This window comes from Oncorhynchus nerka, linkage group LG27, assembly GCF_034236695.1.
Source record: "Oncorhynchus nerka isolate Pitt River linkage group LG27, Oner_Uvic_2.0, whole genome shotgun sequence".
Classification (NCBI taxonomy): domain Eukaryota; kingdom Metazoa; phylum Chordata; class Actinopteri; order Salmoniformes; family Salmonidae; genus Oncorhynchus; species Oncorhynchus nerka.
The window spans coordinates 71,506,079-71,523,428 of NC_088422.1; the positions used below are offsets into that span (position 1 = coordinate 71,506,079).

The window sequence follows — 17,350 nt, forward strand, 5'->3', positions numbered from 1 at the left end:
GACGTCAGACGTTTCCTAGGAAAGTAAATGCGATTGTCAAGATATCATTATTGTGTTACATATCGGTGATGTAAAGTTATCTGTACCACTTATAGAACATATAATTGATTTAATACGTTATTATATGCATTTTATGGTGATGAATCGTACAAGTCCCAAATCGCATTTTAAGTTTATTCTTGTCGTGTATCATGTCCCCTTTCAAACGCCGTAGATGTTTAACCTTTGTACTCAAACCAAATGTTGCTTTCTTTTCAACGTTAGTTGTTTAATTGTTGGAATTGCTAGACGTTTTGGTCTACACACACTTCATAAATGTTCATAACTTCATTATGTTAAAGCAAGAAAAATTATGAAATCAATATAAGATTTGTGTGTCCTTTGTCTCTCACTAGCTAGCTATGGCTAGAAAGTGAAAGTTGACTTTTTGTGGCAGGTTTGAATTTACACAGCAGGTTGGGATAACCAATTAGCAGGTTGTTGTATGTGTCGAACTGCTTTGCTTTATCTTGGCCAGGTCGCAATTGTAAATGAGAACTTGTTCTCAACTTGCCTTACCTGGTTAAATAAAGGTTATTTTTTATTTTGTATTTAATTCGTGTAATTGTAGTAGCGCAGGATCTGGTTGAGTATGAGTGGAGAGTTCGGCAATGTCACATGTTACAAAGAATCTGACACCACAGGGACATAGAACAATGCATGTCATTATTATTCATATGCTGTATCTAGCTGAGGTTCGCGTTTACATCACTAATGCTGTATCATGCACACAATGTTTTACAAATGCTTACATTTCCTTCTCTGTATATGTAGCAGCTTGGTAATGTCACATGTGATTTAAAATTTTGATTTAAAAAAATCTACAGCACAATTGAGCCCCATGAAGAAAGCTTTGTGTGCTTCCTGTAAAAACTTAATGTACAACATCAGTTTGACAAAACAAGGCAAAGCTTTTGGGTAATCTCTTCTATTCTTCCAGGATCAACGATGCAAGTGTAGGTGGGACAAGTGTAGGTGGGACAGTCAGCGGCCTAAGCAGAAGTGGCCATCAAGGAATCATTTCAGTTGATTTGTGGTTTGGTGTGTAAATTAGACATGTGAATTAAGTGCCAAATAAAAACCCTTCGGCTACTGAAAGATCTCACAAATCCAGTAATGTCAGCAGGGTTGGGTAAGTTACTTTCTAAATGTAATCGGTTAGTTACTAGTTAACTGTCCAATTGTAATCAGTAATGTAACTTTTAGATTACCCAAACTCAGTAATATAATCTGATTCCATTCTGCTTAAGATGACTTTCCCCTTAAGAGGCATTAGAAGAAGACAAAAATGTATGTTACCAATTGAACAACATCTATTGCAGGATAAATCAATGTTAAAGTTTACATAGCTGGCCATATATGGATGTTAAATTTTACTCTATGGGTTGGTTATGTAGGCTTTTTCTAACCCATCGCTTTCTACTACATATAATAATACGATTAAATGATATCTTTACATTAAAAACCAAAGTCTATCAGAATTCCAATAAATGTTATACCCCTTGATCTTCAAGAATAGACTTGGAAGTATAAATTAACCAAATTGGGCTCATTGATTCGAGTTGAAAAAGAAAATCTGCGCTCCTAGAAGGGCATGCTTTGAGCACTACTGAAAAGTGCTATTTTCGTGGGAAAAATGAATGCCATATGCTGCAGTTGCAATAGGCCTATTGTTTACCTTTTTGTTGGTGACACTATCTTGATAATATGCAGCAGTTTAAAGGGCAAATCGACAGATGAAACCATAACAAAACAGTCGCCCTGCTTCTTTTTTGGTAAAAAGCTGAGGGATGGATCTGGAGAAATGTAACCACTCTCAGATTAATAGACAGAGCTATGGATGCACGGACTGACCATAAATAAAAATGATAGTTTTAACCATGTTATGTTATGAGGCTATACAGGGTTTGTTTACATTTGCAATGTTTACAAACATTGGAGTAAAACAAGCTTATATTTTGGGTTCTCATTGAGTGTGACAGTTAAACTAAGCTCATGGGGCATTTATAAATGATATTCTTCAAGAATTAATGGAGATATGTGTGCAGGGTAGCCTAGTGGTTAGAGCATTGGGGTAGTAACCGGAAGGTTACAAGTTCAAATCCCCGAGCTGACAAGGTACAAATCTGTCATTCTGCCCCTAACCTGTCATTGAAAATAAGAATTTGTTCTTAACTGACTTGCCTAATTAAATAAAGGTCAAAAATATATATTTAAGTCCAAAAATGGTTGTAGCAACTACAGATTGCCCCTTTTAAGTCTATCAAAAGTGTGCAAGCTTGAGCATGTGTCCATTAGGCCTATGATAATCTTTTTTTTTATCAGCATGAATTAGAGCAATAAAAAAAAAACTTTTAGTCCATAGGGTTGGATCCGCACTATGCAGCTGTCGCAAGAGTGCATTTTACACTGGCTGTCCACTGGTTTCAAAAACAATGATTGATAGGCAACTTCTTGAATTCCACCATTATTGGGTTCAAATACACATTTAGATTTGTTTACAACTATCCACAACAACCACAATATGTAAGGCGCAAATAGCTAAATGAGAGAGCAGCAGTGTAATTCACATCAATGTGCTATGTAGATATCAATAATAAGTGATCGCCGTAGACTACACCACTGCTGTCATCCTTACCTCCAAGTGTTTATTCAAATTGGATCATCTTTGAATTCCGACAGCAGTCGCACCTTTGGAAGACATAGTTTGGACTTTAGCCTACAAAAACCTATTCCTGCTCTTTTCCCGCGATACATGAAACACATTTGGTGTGTCATCATAGTGGTCTCTGACTTGTGGTCAGATTCGCTCAGGTGGAACAAACTTAAATTTGTAACGGATTTACTTGTCATTTGTTAGGCTTCGGTCACACAGACAGCTTCATTGCATTTTGGTACACCAGAATTTACATCATTATTTTCAAATGAAACGGTGCGTTTGCCTTGCAGCACTGCGTTGCAGAGGCAGTTGCAGTGCGTTCGGTGTGGTGCATAAATTGGATTTATCAACATATGCGTCAAAATGTATGTGTAAACGGCTTGACAGAAATGGTAGCAGAAGGTGAATGTTGAATTTTTGTTGCATACATATCCATATGATGCTGCAAACTACTTTGGCAATGACCTGTTGGTGTGTTCGAAGTGACGCACAGGGTTGGGGAGTAATGCTTAGAACACACCGACAGTGTTTTGCGCAAAATAGTATGCAGCATCATCAGGATATGTATGCAACAAAAGTTCAACATTCACTTTCTGCTACAATTTCTGTCAAGCCTTTGACGTATACGTTAGATAAATCCAATGTATGCACTGCAACTGTCTCTGCAACGCAATGCTACAAGGCAAACGCAGCGTTTCATTGGAAAATAATGTAATTCTGGTGTACCAAAATGCAATGACCCTGTGGGTGTGATCGAAGCGTAGTTCCAAAAGAATACTCCTGCGCGGGAAGGGTCGTTTTCCGTTCGGAACTCCCACTGAGGTCTATTACCGTTTGGCGAGAGAGGGAGGGGCTGGCTCACTGCAACTGGACAGGAAGTGATGTTACATTGATTGTGAAGAGGGTTAATGCAACAAATGGGTCGAAAGGATTTTGTAAACCCAATTTAGTGAGTTTTTTGTTGTTGTTAATCAACCAATTGTCATCGCTTTTGAGAGGGCGCTTCTACACGAAACACCAATAAGAAAGTTACGCACATACACTGGTAAGTTGAATTTCTCGAAATAAAGTTAGCGTAAAAATGTCTCGGCATATGGAGCTGTTTAGCGGACTTGTTTCTATCGACCGCTATAAATGCAACATGTTACATTTTTTCAGGACGGGGTTACTTTATCGTATAACGGCCACCTGCATTTCCACTGAGCTGAGGCTGCAGTGAAACGAAGTTATTTCCTGCTCACTTTTACTAGGCCTACTTGAAGCCAGTGCTATTGAAAGTGCAATTATATTTTGTTGTATGTTTTTACACAATGCGATGTGTCCGCTTTTATAGTTGTCTTGAAGAGAACTCTTAAATTGGATACACCTACGTTGTAACACAGCATAGGCTACGTGTAGCCTGTACTTAAGTACAGGGATCGCAGCCATAACAGGTTTTTAATAGGGTAGGAATGCTACACTTTCATTGGGAATCGAAGTAACATTTTCCTGTCAAATTTTCCTGATCACATTAGTTTGAACCTTATACTGCAGTGGGCTAAATCAGGGTCACAGTGTTTCTTGGTAGTCTTAAACAAATCTACTTTAAAACAAATTAGTACACCTCACACACACGGTTATGGGCTTTCAAAAATAAGAGACTTGTACCATGTCAGATAACGTTATAGAGTTCATATGTTGAGTTTGCTTCCCAATATTATACTTTCTATACATCACAGAAGACTGAAATATAAAGACTGATAACAAAACCGTCTGACATAGAAACAATCGGATTTCGGTGTTAATTGTTTAAAATGTTTATTAATTATGAAAAATATGAATAACATTCCACCCATGAGGCAACTTGACTGTAGGAAAGGTTTATAAGCAAAGCATTCTGGCATCAGTGAGAACGGTAAGACTTATCTCCTGGTGGTACACGTGGCTTTCTCTACGGTGTCTTGTGTATCAATTGAATTATTTATTTGATCACAGTTTGAGAGCGCAATACCATTTGGTATAGTAGGCTTATATAACCTACACAGGTCTATGCCAATTTGAACTAGCAAATAGTTTTTCTCATAAAAATATATAAAAACAAGGTGACGTGATCAGAGTTGAACGTAGCACACCTTACAGTATTTAATAGTTTTCCCTGAGTCTTTGTTCCAGTGGAAGGAGTAATGTAGAGGGAAACTGTTCAAGTGTAATGAGACCTCATAATTACAACCCTTGTATTGGCTACATTTATCTAGGTTTATCTATCCATAAACCTGCACCCATTTGGCTGGTGAAACATCACAAGGTGTCCACCTCACTAACTTGGTATGGTATCTTAGGGATACCAGTCTGGCATTTTGTCTGGAGACATGCCATGCATTATAAACATCAGCTCAGACCAAACTAAAAATGGAAACGTTTTTAATTAGGTGTATGTCTTTGTGTTAATACATTTTTATTTTCTCAAGGTTTAAACACATTCTGGGCATGATAAACCAATTTATTCTAAATTAACTTTTAGATTGTCTTTAGTTAACTTTACATCTGTCAGCTATTCAGAGATAGACGTCTGTCTAATCTGAGATTTGAGCAATTGAGCTTGTGAACAAACTGGGAGATATGGTTATTAAACAGGGTCATTGATGGAGTAAAACATGACCAGTCACGACAACCACATGATGATCAACTGAGTTGGGGGTTATTAGATGTTGTTTTATGTTTCATTAAGGTTTGTGTCAGCTAATCAATTGATTTCTTCTTCTGTGTGTCTGCGCCTGCGTGTGTGTGTGTGTTGTCTGAAATGTTTCTAATGATGACCGCAAACATAATCAAATATTTTTGGTCCTATTTCACACATGTACAGGTGTGTTTTTAAATATCCCAACTCCACCTGAGACACCCTTGGAGAGTGGGGTCATGGCCAGGGTCACCATTGTCCAACGCCCCTGGAACAATAAGGCTTAAATGTCTTCAAACTAGCAACCTTTAGTTACTGGACCAACGCTCTAAACCACTAGGATACCCGCCGCCCATAATAATCTGTTAACCATTTCTCATCATCATCAGAATAATGTCTCTTCATTTACAGATATATAAAACATATTCATACTCAGAATGTTACAAAATAGTGCTTCCAGCCCTGAACATGATGAAACCTGATGATATTTCAGATGCATATTGGCAAGTCATTCTGTCAAGACATATCTGAGATGAGTGCTGTAGTATTGTGGTGCTGTAACACCCTTCATCTTGTGTAGTTTAAGTTCATGTCATCTGCATATCCGCCTCCTTCTTTGAGGAGTTCGCCATTATAGTTGGCCAACTGCCCAGGGTGGGTACTTCAGCTCTACTGCTCTGAGAATGTCTGAAAGGCTTTGTTCTACTTGCTGGCACAATCGGAGTTTCCCTTCCTCCAACTAGTATGAAATTCACACCACCAGAGAACAGGGCTTTGCCTAAAGCCTCCTCTTTCAATCACTTTCACTTGAAGTTTAGGTTTGAAAGTAAACATACAAAAACACCTTTTGGGAAGAGGACTTTAGCTGATCCTTGTTTGTGTACGAGCTCAGTTTGGATCTTCTGTTTTAGAAATGGGCAGGGGCAACGATGTGAGTCATAATTTGTGATGCATGAACAAATTCATGAACAAATGTGTAGGGATTCTGAATGAATGTTTACCTGATATCAGTGACAGGAAGTGCGGCAGAACTAGCCAGTCAGTGCATAGCTGTGATTTCACTCAAAAGTAAGTGCAGGAAGCCTACTCAAGATGCTCTGTCTAACTTGCAAGGTTGTATTTCACACCTTAAAATATGTCATACTGCAGTCACTATAGTGGGCTTCCTCAAACAACCTTATTTTGCTACTCATCTGCAACACATGTAATCACAGCTGTCCAGGCTTCCTTGTAGAAGCTGTGATAAGATTAGTCTCATGACATTTCTTTTTAAACTACTTTCTTTGTCCTATGCTACCTATTTTACCAAGCCTACTACTTGTTATCCCACTATTCATTTTTTTTTTCAGTAAAAAATGAATTTAGCATAATTAGATACATATGTCATTTAGGCTGTTCTTGTTCATTCTCTACAGGCTGTAGCTTAGGGAAGGATAGGCAGTTCAATGATACAGTGCCTTGTGAAAGTCTACACACCCCTTGCACAGTCTTCACATTTTGCAGCCTTAAAATTAAAGGAATTAAATTGGATTCCCCCCCCCCCTACTGATCTATACAATCTTTTCCACGTTTTTTAAAGTAAATACAAATGATTAAACATTTTCCTAATTGTAATGATGTATGTATTGATTGTGTATGTCTTCACGCACCAGAGTTAATGCTTGGCTGAAGTCCCTTTGGCAGCCGTTACAGCTGTGAATAAGATTCTGCCAACTTTACCCAACTCTTATGGCAACATACAGGTAACTGCCAAAATAATGAAAAGACTTGCGTAAATAAGGGATGCAAACTATTGAAAGCAGGTGATTCCACACAGGTGTGGTTCCTGAGATAATTAAGCAATTAACATCCCATCATGCTTAGGATCATGTATAAAAATGCTGGGCAGGCCATTTTCTTGGCTACCATGACAATGTCCCCATGTTTTTTATTGAGTTGGTACAGTTATAATTTTTCTTTCACTTTTGAGAATGTGGAGTAGGTTCTAGAGACCGGTAAGATGTTTTAAACATTTGTTATTCCTTCTTAGAATTTTTTTTAAGGCAGCTAATTGTGAAGACAGTGCAAGGTGCCTGTAGACTTTCACTAGGGACTCTAAGTCTTTGGCCTACATGATTAGCATCCTCTGTAGCAGCCTGCTTTCACATGAACCTTGGGCAGTTAATCTGATTACCATTGGGGGCGACTGGTGCCGCCTCAGTGAGCCTAACCTATGAAAGAGCAGGGCTGCCCGCAAGCCTAGGGGCCTGTTTCTCTGGGGAAAGCCTCTGTAAATGTGTCCCTGCTGGTCAGATGCTGTACACTTATACCAGCATGAACTGCCTGGTGACCAAGAGATTTGAGACATATAATTTACTTGTACAATAACACAGTTGACTGTGTCTTTTGCTTGACGAGGTCAATCGATTAGTGTGTGCAGGTAGTACTGTGCAGTTGTGCGGTGAACCTAATAAGTCGGTCCATATACAAGCCTTTAGAATGTAAGCCTGCCTATTCCATTTCCCACTGGGGAACAGCTCAGAGAGGCTGAGGATGGGGTGCCGCTAGTCCAGTCACAGTGTGTTCATCACATAACTTGATTTAGCTCAGGATGAGAGTCTTAGTGCTGGACAGAGTGAAATGCCTTTTCATACCTTGGTCATATGATGGACTGCTTTCAGTGGGAATCACATCCAGCTTGTTCTCTTGAATATAATTTGATGGATATCTGTGTTCAGCTCATCTTGTGTCCACCACATTCTTTCTCATTCACAGGCCTCAACTTTCTAGCTATGATATAATAACTCTGTAGTAATGAATGGCACTATAGCTTTGTGTAATACATATTTGTATCTATAAAAAACACATTGATTAATTCTGATTTATTTACATAAACTATTTATGGACCAGGACCAATCATGCCAGTGAAAATTCCAGATGCCCAGACAACGCTCAATACAATTTGAACAAAATTTTGTCAACTCTATGGAAGAACTTGTTTTTCTTGTGAATTTGTACAGGCCGTTGATCAATTGCGTAATTATTTGCCTAATTAACCCCAATTAATCCTCTCGTGTAGAGTTTCAATCTGTAACAGTTGCCCCAAATAGGAGATTATCCACTTTTACCAAGCAAACAGGTTAAAGTTCACTGCAGATGGGGTTATAGCAGGATCTAGTTCGAGTATTTCCTTACTGAACATGCGTGGAGGCAAATGTAGTTTAATTTCGCATAAAACATTTGTGTTTCATGTTACTATGTCAGAATACTTACATGACCATGAGAGCTATAGGCTAGACTCTCAAGACAGAGAGGTGTGTCTGTCTCCAACATAGCTCTAAAACTTTTGTCCTCGGGTCAACTATTTCGCAGGCACTCAACCATGGTAGCGTAAGGCACTGGGAACCAAAATCATGGGCATTAATATGGAGTTGACCCCCCCTTTGCTGTTATAACAGTCTCCACTCTTCTGGGAAGGCTTTCCACTAGATGTTGGAACATTGCTACAGGGACTTGCTTCCATTCAGCCAGCAGAGCATTAGTGAGGTCAGGCACTGATGTTGGGCAATTAGGCCTGGCTCAGTCGGCGTTCCAATTCATCCCAAAGGTGTTCGATGGGGTTTAGGTCATGGGTCTGTACAGGCCAGTCAAGTTCTTCCACACACGATCTTGACAAACCATTTCTGTATGGACCTCGCTTTATACATGAGGGCATTGTCATACTCAAACAGGAAGAGCCTTACCCAAACAGTTGCCACAAAGTTGGAACCACAGAATCGTCTAGAATGTCATCGTAAACTGTAGCGTTAAGATTTCCCTTCACTGGAACTAAGGGGCATAGCCCAAACCATGAAAAACAACCCCAGACCATTATTCCTCCACCACCAAATGTTTACAATTGGACCGATGCATTGGGGCAGGTAGCGTTCTCCTGGCATCCGCCAAACCCGTATTCGTCCGATGGACTGCCAGATGGTGAAGCTTGATTCATCACTCCAGAGCATGTTTTCTACTGCTCCAGAGTCCAATGGCGATGAGCTGTACACCACTCCAGCTGAAGCTTGGTATTGCGCATGGTGATCTTAGGCTTGTGTGTGGCTGCTCGGCCATGGAAACCCATTTCATGAAGCTCCTGACGTTGCTTCCAGAGACAGTTTGGAACTGGGTAATGAGTGTTGCAAGGACAGACTGTTTTTAAGGTCCCGTTCTTTGAGCTTGTGTGGCCTACCACTTCGCGGCTGAGTCATTGTTGCTCCTAGGTGTTTCCACTTCACAATTACAGCACTTACAGTTGACCGGGCAGCTCTAGCAGGGCAGAAATTTGACGAACTGACTTGTTGGAAAGGTGGCATCCTATGACTGGTTCATGTTGAAAGTCACTGAGCTCTTCAGTAAGGCCATTCTACTGCCAATGTTTGTTTATGGAGATTGCATGGCTGTGTGCTCCATTTTATACACCTGTCAGCAAAGGGTGTGGCTGAAATGGCTGTATCCACATACTTTTGTATGTATGTAGTGTAGTTAACAAATTATCTACAGTCTCGGTTGTGCACAGTTCTTACATTGCTTTCTTCAATGTTTGGTGTTGTCTGGTTTTCAGGTCTGAAATAAGCACTCACTATGTCTGATGGGGACTATGATTACCTCATCAAATTCCTAGCCCTTGGTGATTCTGGAGTGGGGAAAACCAGCTTTCTGTACCAGTACACAGACAAAAAGTTTAACTCTAAATTCATCACTACAGTGGGCATTGATTTCAGAGAAAAACGAGTGGTAAGTTGATTTACCTAGTCAAACAATTTGTCACGCGTGTGTGAGAGAACCATTCATTTTATTATTCACATACAGGTACTCCCCTACCACCCGTAATGACTAATTAGTATGCTGCTTTGTTGAAAGAGTTAACATTTGAAATAGCCAATTATTCCATTCCATGTGAAAGTTTTTGTAGTGCAGGTTTACTGTTGACCATGGAAAGTAAGTAGTAACTTTAAAAGCATTACTCCTCATAGTGTAAAAGAGAGAGCGGTAGAACTCTGTTATTTTTTTTAGGAATCTGAGGAACTCCCAGACCAGGAAAAGATGACATCACTTGAGTTCAGCAGCACCCTCCTAGAAAATAAACACTTCACACCACATAACCAAACACCAGGGTCATTTAAGCATAATCACTCATGCTGTGTATATTGTAGAGATTATCAGGGCAAACATTTTCCATCTAAATATTTAGGTTCACTTTGGGTTGCAAGATAGTATATGTAGGATGACCAATAGGAACGTATATTTTTAGGGCCTCATAGCCAGAGTGACCTCACACTGCTTTATATGGGTATAATAACTCTCTCTCTGTCTGACAGGTATACAAATCAAATGGTCCAGAAGGGGCAGCAGGCAGAGGACAGAGGATTCATGTTCAGCTGTGGGACACGGCAGGGCAGGAGAGGTAAGCCAATCCAAAACTCATCTCCCAGGTAGTTGTTGGTAGCTTTCAAATACTTACTTTCTCCAAGCTGAATTAAACTCTGTACAATGTCTTTTTTTCTTGTGTTGTGTCAGGTTTCGGAGTTTGACAACAGCTTTCTTCCGAGATGCGATGGGCTTCCTCCTCCTCTTTGACCTCACCAATGAGCAGAGTTTCCTTAATGTCAGAAATTGGATGAGTAAGTCTTCTGTGGTTGTCAGAATCTACATGTACAATCTCATGTTGACTTCTAAAGAAATGTGCAGTGTCTTAACCAATATCTTTCAATCACGACTAGTGGGCTGATGACAGGCTTATTCTCTTTTTCAGGTCAATTACAGATGCATGCTTACTGCGAGAATCCAGATGTTGTTCTCTGTGGCAACAAGTGTGACCTGCAGGAGCAGAGGGCAGTCCGTGAAGATGAGGCCCGTGAGTTGGCAGAGAAGTATGGGTATGTGTCCCTTACCTATGACTAACCCTCCCTGAAACATTTGCCAAGAAGGCAGTGGCTGATGTGTGTTTACTCAAGGCTGTGCAAGGGAATCTTGAACGATACTAAACGTTAGGCTAGGTTGGTCCTTCTGGAAAGGCAAATATTTACACACATCTATAAAGTATCCTGCTTGTGGCCTGAAATTACACATTTAATGACTATAAAGGGATTAGATATTGACCTGTGTTTTTACTAAAACTAACAAATGCACCATATTTGGGGTCAAACACCATGCAGTAAGAGACTATGGGCTCTATTTTTAACAAGCCTAACGCAATAAATATAAGCTCTGGCGGTAGCTCTGTAGGTCGAAGGGTGTGTCAGTAATACATATTCCTTATCCCCTTACACTGTGTATAAGACAGTAGTTTTGGAATTGTTAGTTAGATTACTTGTTGGTTATCACTGCATTGTCGGAACTAGAAGCACAAGCATTTCGCTACACTCGCATTAACATCTGCTAACCATGTGTATGTGACAAATAACATTTGATTTGATTTGATTTTAATATTTTTGCTATTTTCACAGCTGGAGGTGGCGTGAAATGGCTTTTTTTAAATGAATAAACAAGTAGGTGGGAAGAGGACTTGACCACTCACTGGCCAATCAATGTTGCATGTGTTTGTCGCAAGTTCTGTAGGTTATTGAAGGTCTTTGCATTGTCATCAACTCCAATTTGGCTGGGGGCATGGAATATTCTGTCCTAGACTATTGTAGATTGATAATAGAGTTTATTGAATAGCATAGGCTACAGTAACAAGTGATAACAACAGGGGGGAAAAAACATCCAGTGTTTGCTCTGTCTGGAGTGTTGACAGTCAACATTGTTATAATTGGCTTCAATCAGTATAGGCCTTTTAGATATCACACTTAAAAAATTGTCTGCCTTAAATGGTATTGTTTGTGTGAGGCACATTCTCAATAAGAAAAATACAGCCTAGGCCTACCGTTGATACTGCATAATAGGACTGAATCGTTTAAATACATTTGGGGGGGTGTCTTTTTTGAGAGTAACAGCAAATCAATACAAAAAGTATATGGGGAACACTAAAAAAGCACATATCTCTTGTTCCATGTGCATATGGGTGTCACTGCTGGATAGGCTGCGCTTCCGGTGTCAAAATCCATGCCGTATCCAACCGGGGGCGGCAGGGTAGCCGTAGTGGTTAGAACGTTGGACTAGAACTTTCGGTTGAAAGGTTGCAAGTTCAAATCCCCGAGCTGACAAGGTACAAATCTGTCGTTCTGCCCCTGAACAGGCAGTTAACCCACTGTTCCTAGGCCGTCATTGAAAATAAGAATTTGTTCTTGACTGACTTGCCTAGTTAAATAAAGGTAAATAAAATGATTGATTTGGTTGGTCTTAAATATCTCCACCAGTGCATACTGAAATTGCCACTTTGGCGCACGTTTTTAAGGACACAACTTGGATATTGCCACCCCTCCCAGCTCATCGCAAGCGAGCTCATACGACAGGTAAATTACCAATCCTGGCACTAGGGTTTGAAAATAGAACAACGGCTTTAACAGGTCTAAATTGCAAACGAGCGTGCGTTTTGACAATTGCACGAGCTTAAGGCCAGACGAAAATAGAGCCCCCAGTGCTTAGAGTTATGATCATGTTATGTTCAAAAGCTGTTATGGTGAGCTGAATGGCCATCTTGTGCGAGGAAATTATCTAAGTGACAACAAATGTAAAGTTTTAGGATGGGTAATCAGATTTAGATAGCCCATTTAATAATGTTATTGCTGAATATTATACATATGGCCATCTGAATCTCCTAACGCAATAGAAGAGTCTGAAGTCTCTCTTCCAGACGCACATCATATTGAGTTGTCGTGGTAGTTAGTGTTCATATTTTTTTACGTTATGTGAACCGATGGATCCACCAGTCTGAAATCCAATGTGGTTTTTAGAGAGCCATGATCCTCTACTATTTCAAAGATGCATCTTCCACTGCTATAGCACAAGTGCATGTTTCATGATGAAAAACAAAGGACACCCAAACAATAAAAAAAATTCAGCCTTGATTTCTTTTCAACTGCTGAGAACTATATTCTGTCTTAGTGTAAAGCTTTCAGTTAGATCCAAACTTATTCAGGTTGTAGGTAGATAGTTTGCCTCATTCAGAGACGTATCAGTCAATGTTGATCTTATGTGTTGCTCTCCTTTCTGTGCAGAATCCCTTACTTTGAGACAAGTGCAGCTAATGGGCAGTTTGTTAGCCAGGCTGTGGATGTCCTGCTGGACCTCATCATGAAGAGGATGGAGCGCTGTGTGGACAAGTCCTGGATCCCTGATGGAACCGTGCGATCCAACGGACACAGTGGTCACACAGACATCACAGAGCCCAAGACCCAGGAGAAGGGCAAATGTGCTTGTTAGGGTCCACATACAGATAGTGGTTACACCTTCAGTTCCCTTCAGTGATGTTTTGGTAGGGCTGTATGGCATGTGATGAAAGGCATGTAACATTTGTAAATCAATGGTGTCATAGGAAGTTTTGTCAAGATGGGGGGTTATGATGTGCAAAGCTGAAAGTAACCACTAACCCCTGCCAAATGTACGAGAGCATTATTATGTTTTGTTAATTTGATTTTGCCATTTGGAGTGGTGCCTCTCCCATTCACGTGTCAATTAAGTGCCTTTTATGTTTTCATTTCAGATAATATTATATGCATTTTACATTGTGAAACATAAAAGTGTAATTGTAACTACTTTCTAAGATCCAGTAGAATTGTGAGAAGCCACTGAAAGTTGTATTAGTTGAGAACACTTCCCTGTGTATTATTACATTTAACTTTTTGACACAGGATATTTTTGTGACAATGCACTTCCATTTATTCTTGTACAATGTAAAAGTCCTGAGCACATGCAATCTGTAGTGAATAGAGTGATTTATTGTATAGGTCTGCTCTGTAGTATCTGAGTAGCAGAGTCATTTGGGGTCTTTCTTTTTATCACGATGTTGGGATCTTGGGTCTATCAGAAATGTTTGAGGTTCCACGTAAATCAATGCTGATTTTGTTACACAATGTGCATTAAATCTGCTGTATTCTGTCAAACACTTTTGTCAAATATGTTAACCATATCCTTTATTCCAGAAAATAAATATATTTTATTATTTATTAAAGCTCTGTCTCAGTTGTCACCTTGGCTACCTCAAACTTTATTTAGTGTCAATCTTGTTCACGTCAATATGTAACAATGAAAATATTTTTACAAACCAAATCTACATTTTCCAAGCTATAAATTAAGGTTTAGAAACTTCTCTAGTTACACGTTAGGGGGCAGTTTATAACGATAAAAATGCGAAAATATTTATTTACCGGAAATAGTATATCTTAACTTCCTTTTAAAATCATGCCACTCGCATTCCACCAGGGATAACACATGCGTATTAAATAATACAGAAATCTAAAGATGCGAATTGAAAAATGTTACTTTTGTTCGGGACCTGTGTATCCCGGGCACGGTACGATGTTTGTGCGGAACGATTGCAAGGTATGTTTTTTTTTTGTGTCCTACTTTCTGGATTGATGGCTTCCATGCTAATATGTTAGCTGTTTTGCTAACTTCCTACTGTAGCTAGTTTTGTCAGTTGGGATGCTTTTTTCTTTCTTCCAAATGTCTGTAGCTACGTAACATCAGACAGTATAAGCCCAGGTGCCCAACTATGCCATAGATAGCTAAGAGGTGAAAAACAAATAGGTTGTCTTTCAACGTTTGAGTGCAGTTTCATAGCCAGCCAGGCCTGTTATTGTTGCCAAGTGAAGTCTGTCTCACTCGGCAGTGAAGGAGATATTGGCTTTGCTAAAGCTGTAGTAGTGTTGTTTCCTGTACATTGAGGGGGTCTCTCCATGACCAGACAGACCAGTTCTTGTTGCTACCATGTGTATAACTTAAGTAATGACTAAAATGTATTCTCAGACGTTCAGGTTTTGTAAATCAAAATGCCTCAAAAACTTCAAGAAGAAGCGTAACCCAAGAAAGACCAGATGGACCAAGGCTTTCAGGAAAGCATCTGGCAAGGAATTGACAGTGGTGAGTTCCCCCATTCACCCATGCAAGTTGTAGAATGTGATATGATTGATTAACCATCATAAACGTTTTGCCCTTGAGTCTCTTACTGAATTATTTCCAACACAGGATAACTGCTTGGAGTTCGAGAAGCGCAGAAATGTGGCCATCAAGTACCAGAGGGAATTGTGGAGCAAGACAGGTACTTGCTATGGCTAAAGTCCAGGGGTGTATTTATTAGTGCAAACCGTAGTGAAACGTTTTGCAATGAAAATTAGTGTTTCTTATTGGACAAGTCAGCGCTGTATTCAGTACTTCTTGCCATGGAAATGGTTTACCGTTTTAAGAACCAAACAAAAATAATGAAACCGGGATGGACCTACCTGAATTTGTCCAATATAAATTCTAGTTTTAGTTGCAAATCGTATTCCGCTTGGAGTAAACAGTTTCGGATAGACTTAATTAACATTTTGCAACAGAATCGGGTGTAATGAATACACCCCTGATAGGTGCCTCTGCTTTGGCCCATTTTGTTCTTACTTATTACATCCCTGCCCTCACTTTCATCTTTCAATTGTTTTCATACTCTATTCAAGTCAATTCTCACATGACAGATTGAGATCATGCCCTCCGCACATTTACATGACAAACGTTACTGTATGTTCCATGATGGTGTATGTTACTACTACAGCATAACATCAAGACTACTGTAGCTAACTTCTACGTTTTTGTTAATAACCTTGTTGATCTGTTAAATCCAACTAATTTTGTTATTTTCAGTGGAGGCAATGAGGAAGGTGGAAGGAATAAAACGGAAACGACAGGCACAGTTCATCTTCAACAGGTGAGCCCTAGCTTTCCTCCCACAGAAAAGAGCCTGGTTCAATTTGAAATTGTTGGCCACACTAGGAAGGCATGGGACTTCCAACTTTATAATGATAATATTAGTATTCCATAGAGTGAGTTAAACTTTAAGTACACAGTCCCTGCTTCATAACATTACTATGAGTTAGAGGAAAATAACTAGGTTAACATAAGGCCAGTTTCGCCAAGTATTGGAGTCTGATATGCCTTTAAGCACTGTTTTCAAATTGATTTTGCCATATTTCCTCTATCCCTTTCTTGATCAGACTGAAGAAGGGCAAGCAGTTGGAAAAGGAGGAAGCCATCAGTGAAGTGAAGAAGAACATTCACCTCATCAAAGCCCCACATGCAGGTGAGTTCACCAATTTCCCTTGTTGCTGTTAGTATTTTACGTTGTGTGTATGTATATTTATAATATTTTGAGAAATTATGTGATGGCATTCATTCCACTTTGAGTTTGCATTACATTTACATTTAAGTCATTTAGCAGACGCTCTTATCCAGAGCGACATACAAATTGGTGCATTCACCTTATGACATCCAGTGGAACAGCCACTTTACAATAGTGCATCTAAATCTTTTAAGGGGGGGGGGGGGGGTGAGAAGGATTACTTTATCCTATCCTAGGTATTCCTTAAAGAGGTGGGGTTTCAGGTGTCTCCGGAAGGTGGTGATTGACTCCGCTGTCCTGGCGTTGTGAGGGAGTTTGTTCCACCATTGGGGGGCCATTGCATAATGAAATATAGAATTTTGCTAATCAATTTTCCCCCCATATGCAGGCAAAGCCAAGGTTATGGAGGAGAAGATGGTGCAGAAGTTACAAGATGTGGAAATGGGTGACTATTAGCAAGTCCTTATTGGGGCTCTGCTGAAATAGAGACCTACAAAGCAACCACGGGCTCTATTCATAACATCCATAGACTTTCCTTTACCATACTCTGGACAACATTCTGTGAAGAAACAACCATATATAGCACTGCAACCCAGTGCAGTTCTGGGGTGCTAACACAATATTAAACACTTTGAAAATAATTTTGTGGAGTGTTGTCAAATGATGGATTGAATAAAGTATTGTGTCCTGACATTTGTTTTGTTATTCATCCACGTGAACTTTGAAATGGCACATTGTCGAATATGTTTGAAGTTAATTACTGTTATTTGGAGTTTTGGTGAAG

The 17,350-nt window shown here is 39.6% G+C and overlaps 2 protein-coding genes across 3 annotated transcripts; both read left to right on the forward strand.

Annotated features, from left to right (window-relative positions):
• Positions 1 to 3,544: 3,544 nt before the first annotated feature.
• On the forward strand, positions 3,545 to 14,424 carry LOC115112291 (ras-related protein Rab-27A-like). 2 transcript variants are annotated; one of them, XM_029639256.2, is made up of 6 exons: positions 3,545 to 3,743; positions 9,934 to 10,106; positions 10,691 to 10,776; positions 10,890 to 10,993; positions 11,125 to 11,248; positions 13,472 to 14,424. In XM_029639256.2, exons 2-6 carry the CDS (start codon positions 9,954 to 9,956, stop codon positions 13,674 to 13,676), a joined length of 672 nt encoding a protein of 223 aa, XP_029495116.1. In that variant the 5' UTR covers positions 3,545 to 3,743; positions 9,934 to 9,953; the 3' UTR covers positions 13,677 to 14,424. The 2 variants fall into 2 exon arrangements, with proteins under 2 accessions (XP_029495116.1, XP_029495117.1); XM_029639257.2 differs by lacking the exon at positions 3,545 to 3,743 and adding an exon at positions 7,248 to 7,348.
• Positions 14,425 to 14,630: 206 nt separating this feature from the next.
• Positions 14,631 to 17,257, forward strand: LOC115112294 (probable ribosome biogenesis protein RLP24). The gene is made up of 6 exons (XM_029639260.2): positions 14,631 to 14,795; positions 15,222 to 15,335; positions 15,441 to 15,513; positions 16,092 to 16,155; positions 16,442 to 16,527; positions 16,955 to 17,257. The coding sequence occupies exons 1-6, from the start codon at positions 14,715 to 14,717 to the stop codon at positions 17,020 to 17,022; spliced, it is 486 nt and encodes a 161-aa protein (XP_029495120.1). The 5' UTR covers positions 14,631 to 14,714; the 3' UTR covers positions 17,023 to 17,257.
• Positions 17,258 to 17,350: the final 93 nt, after the last annotated feature.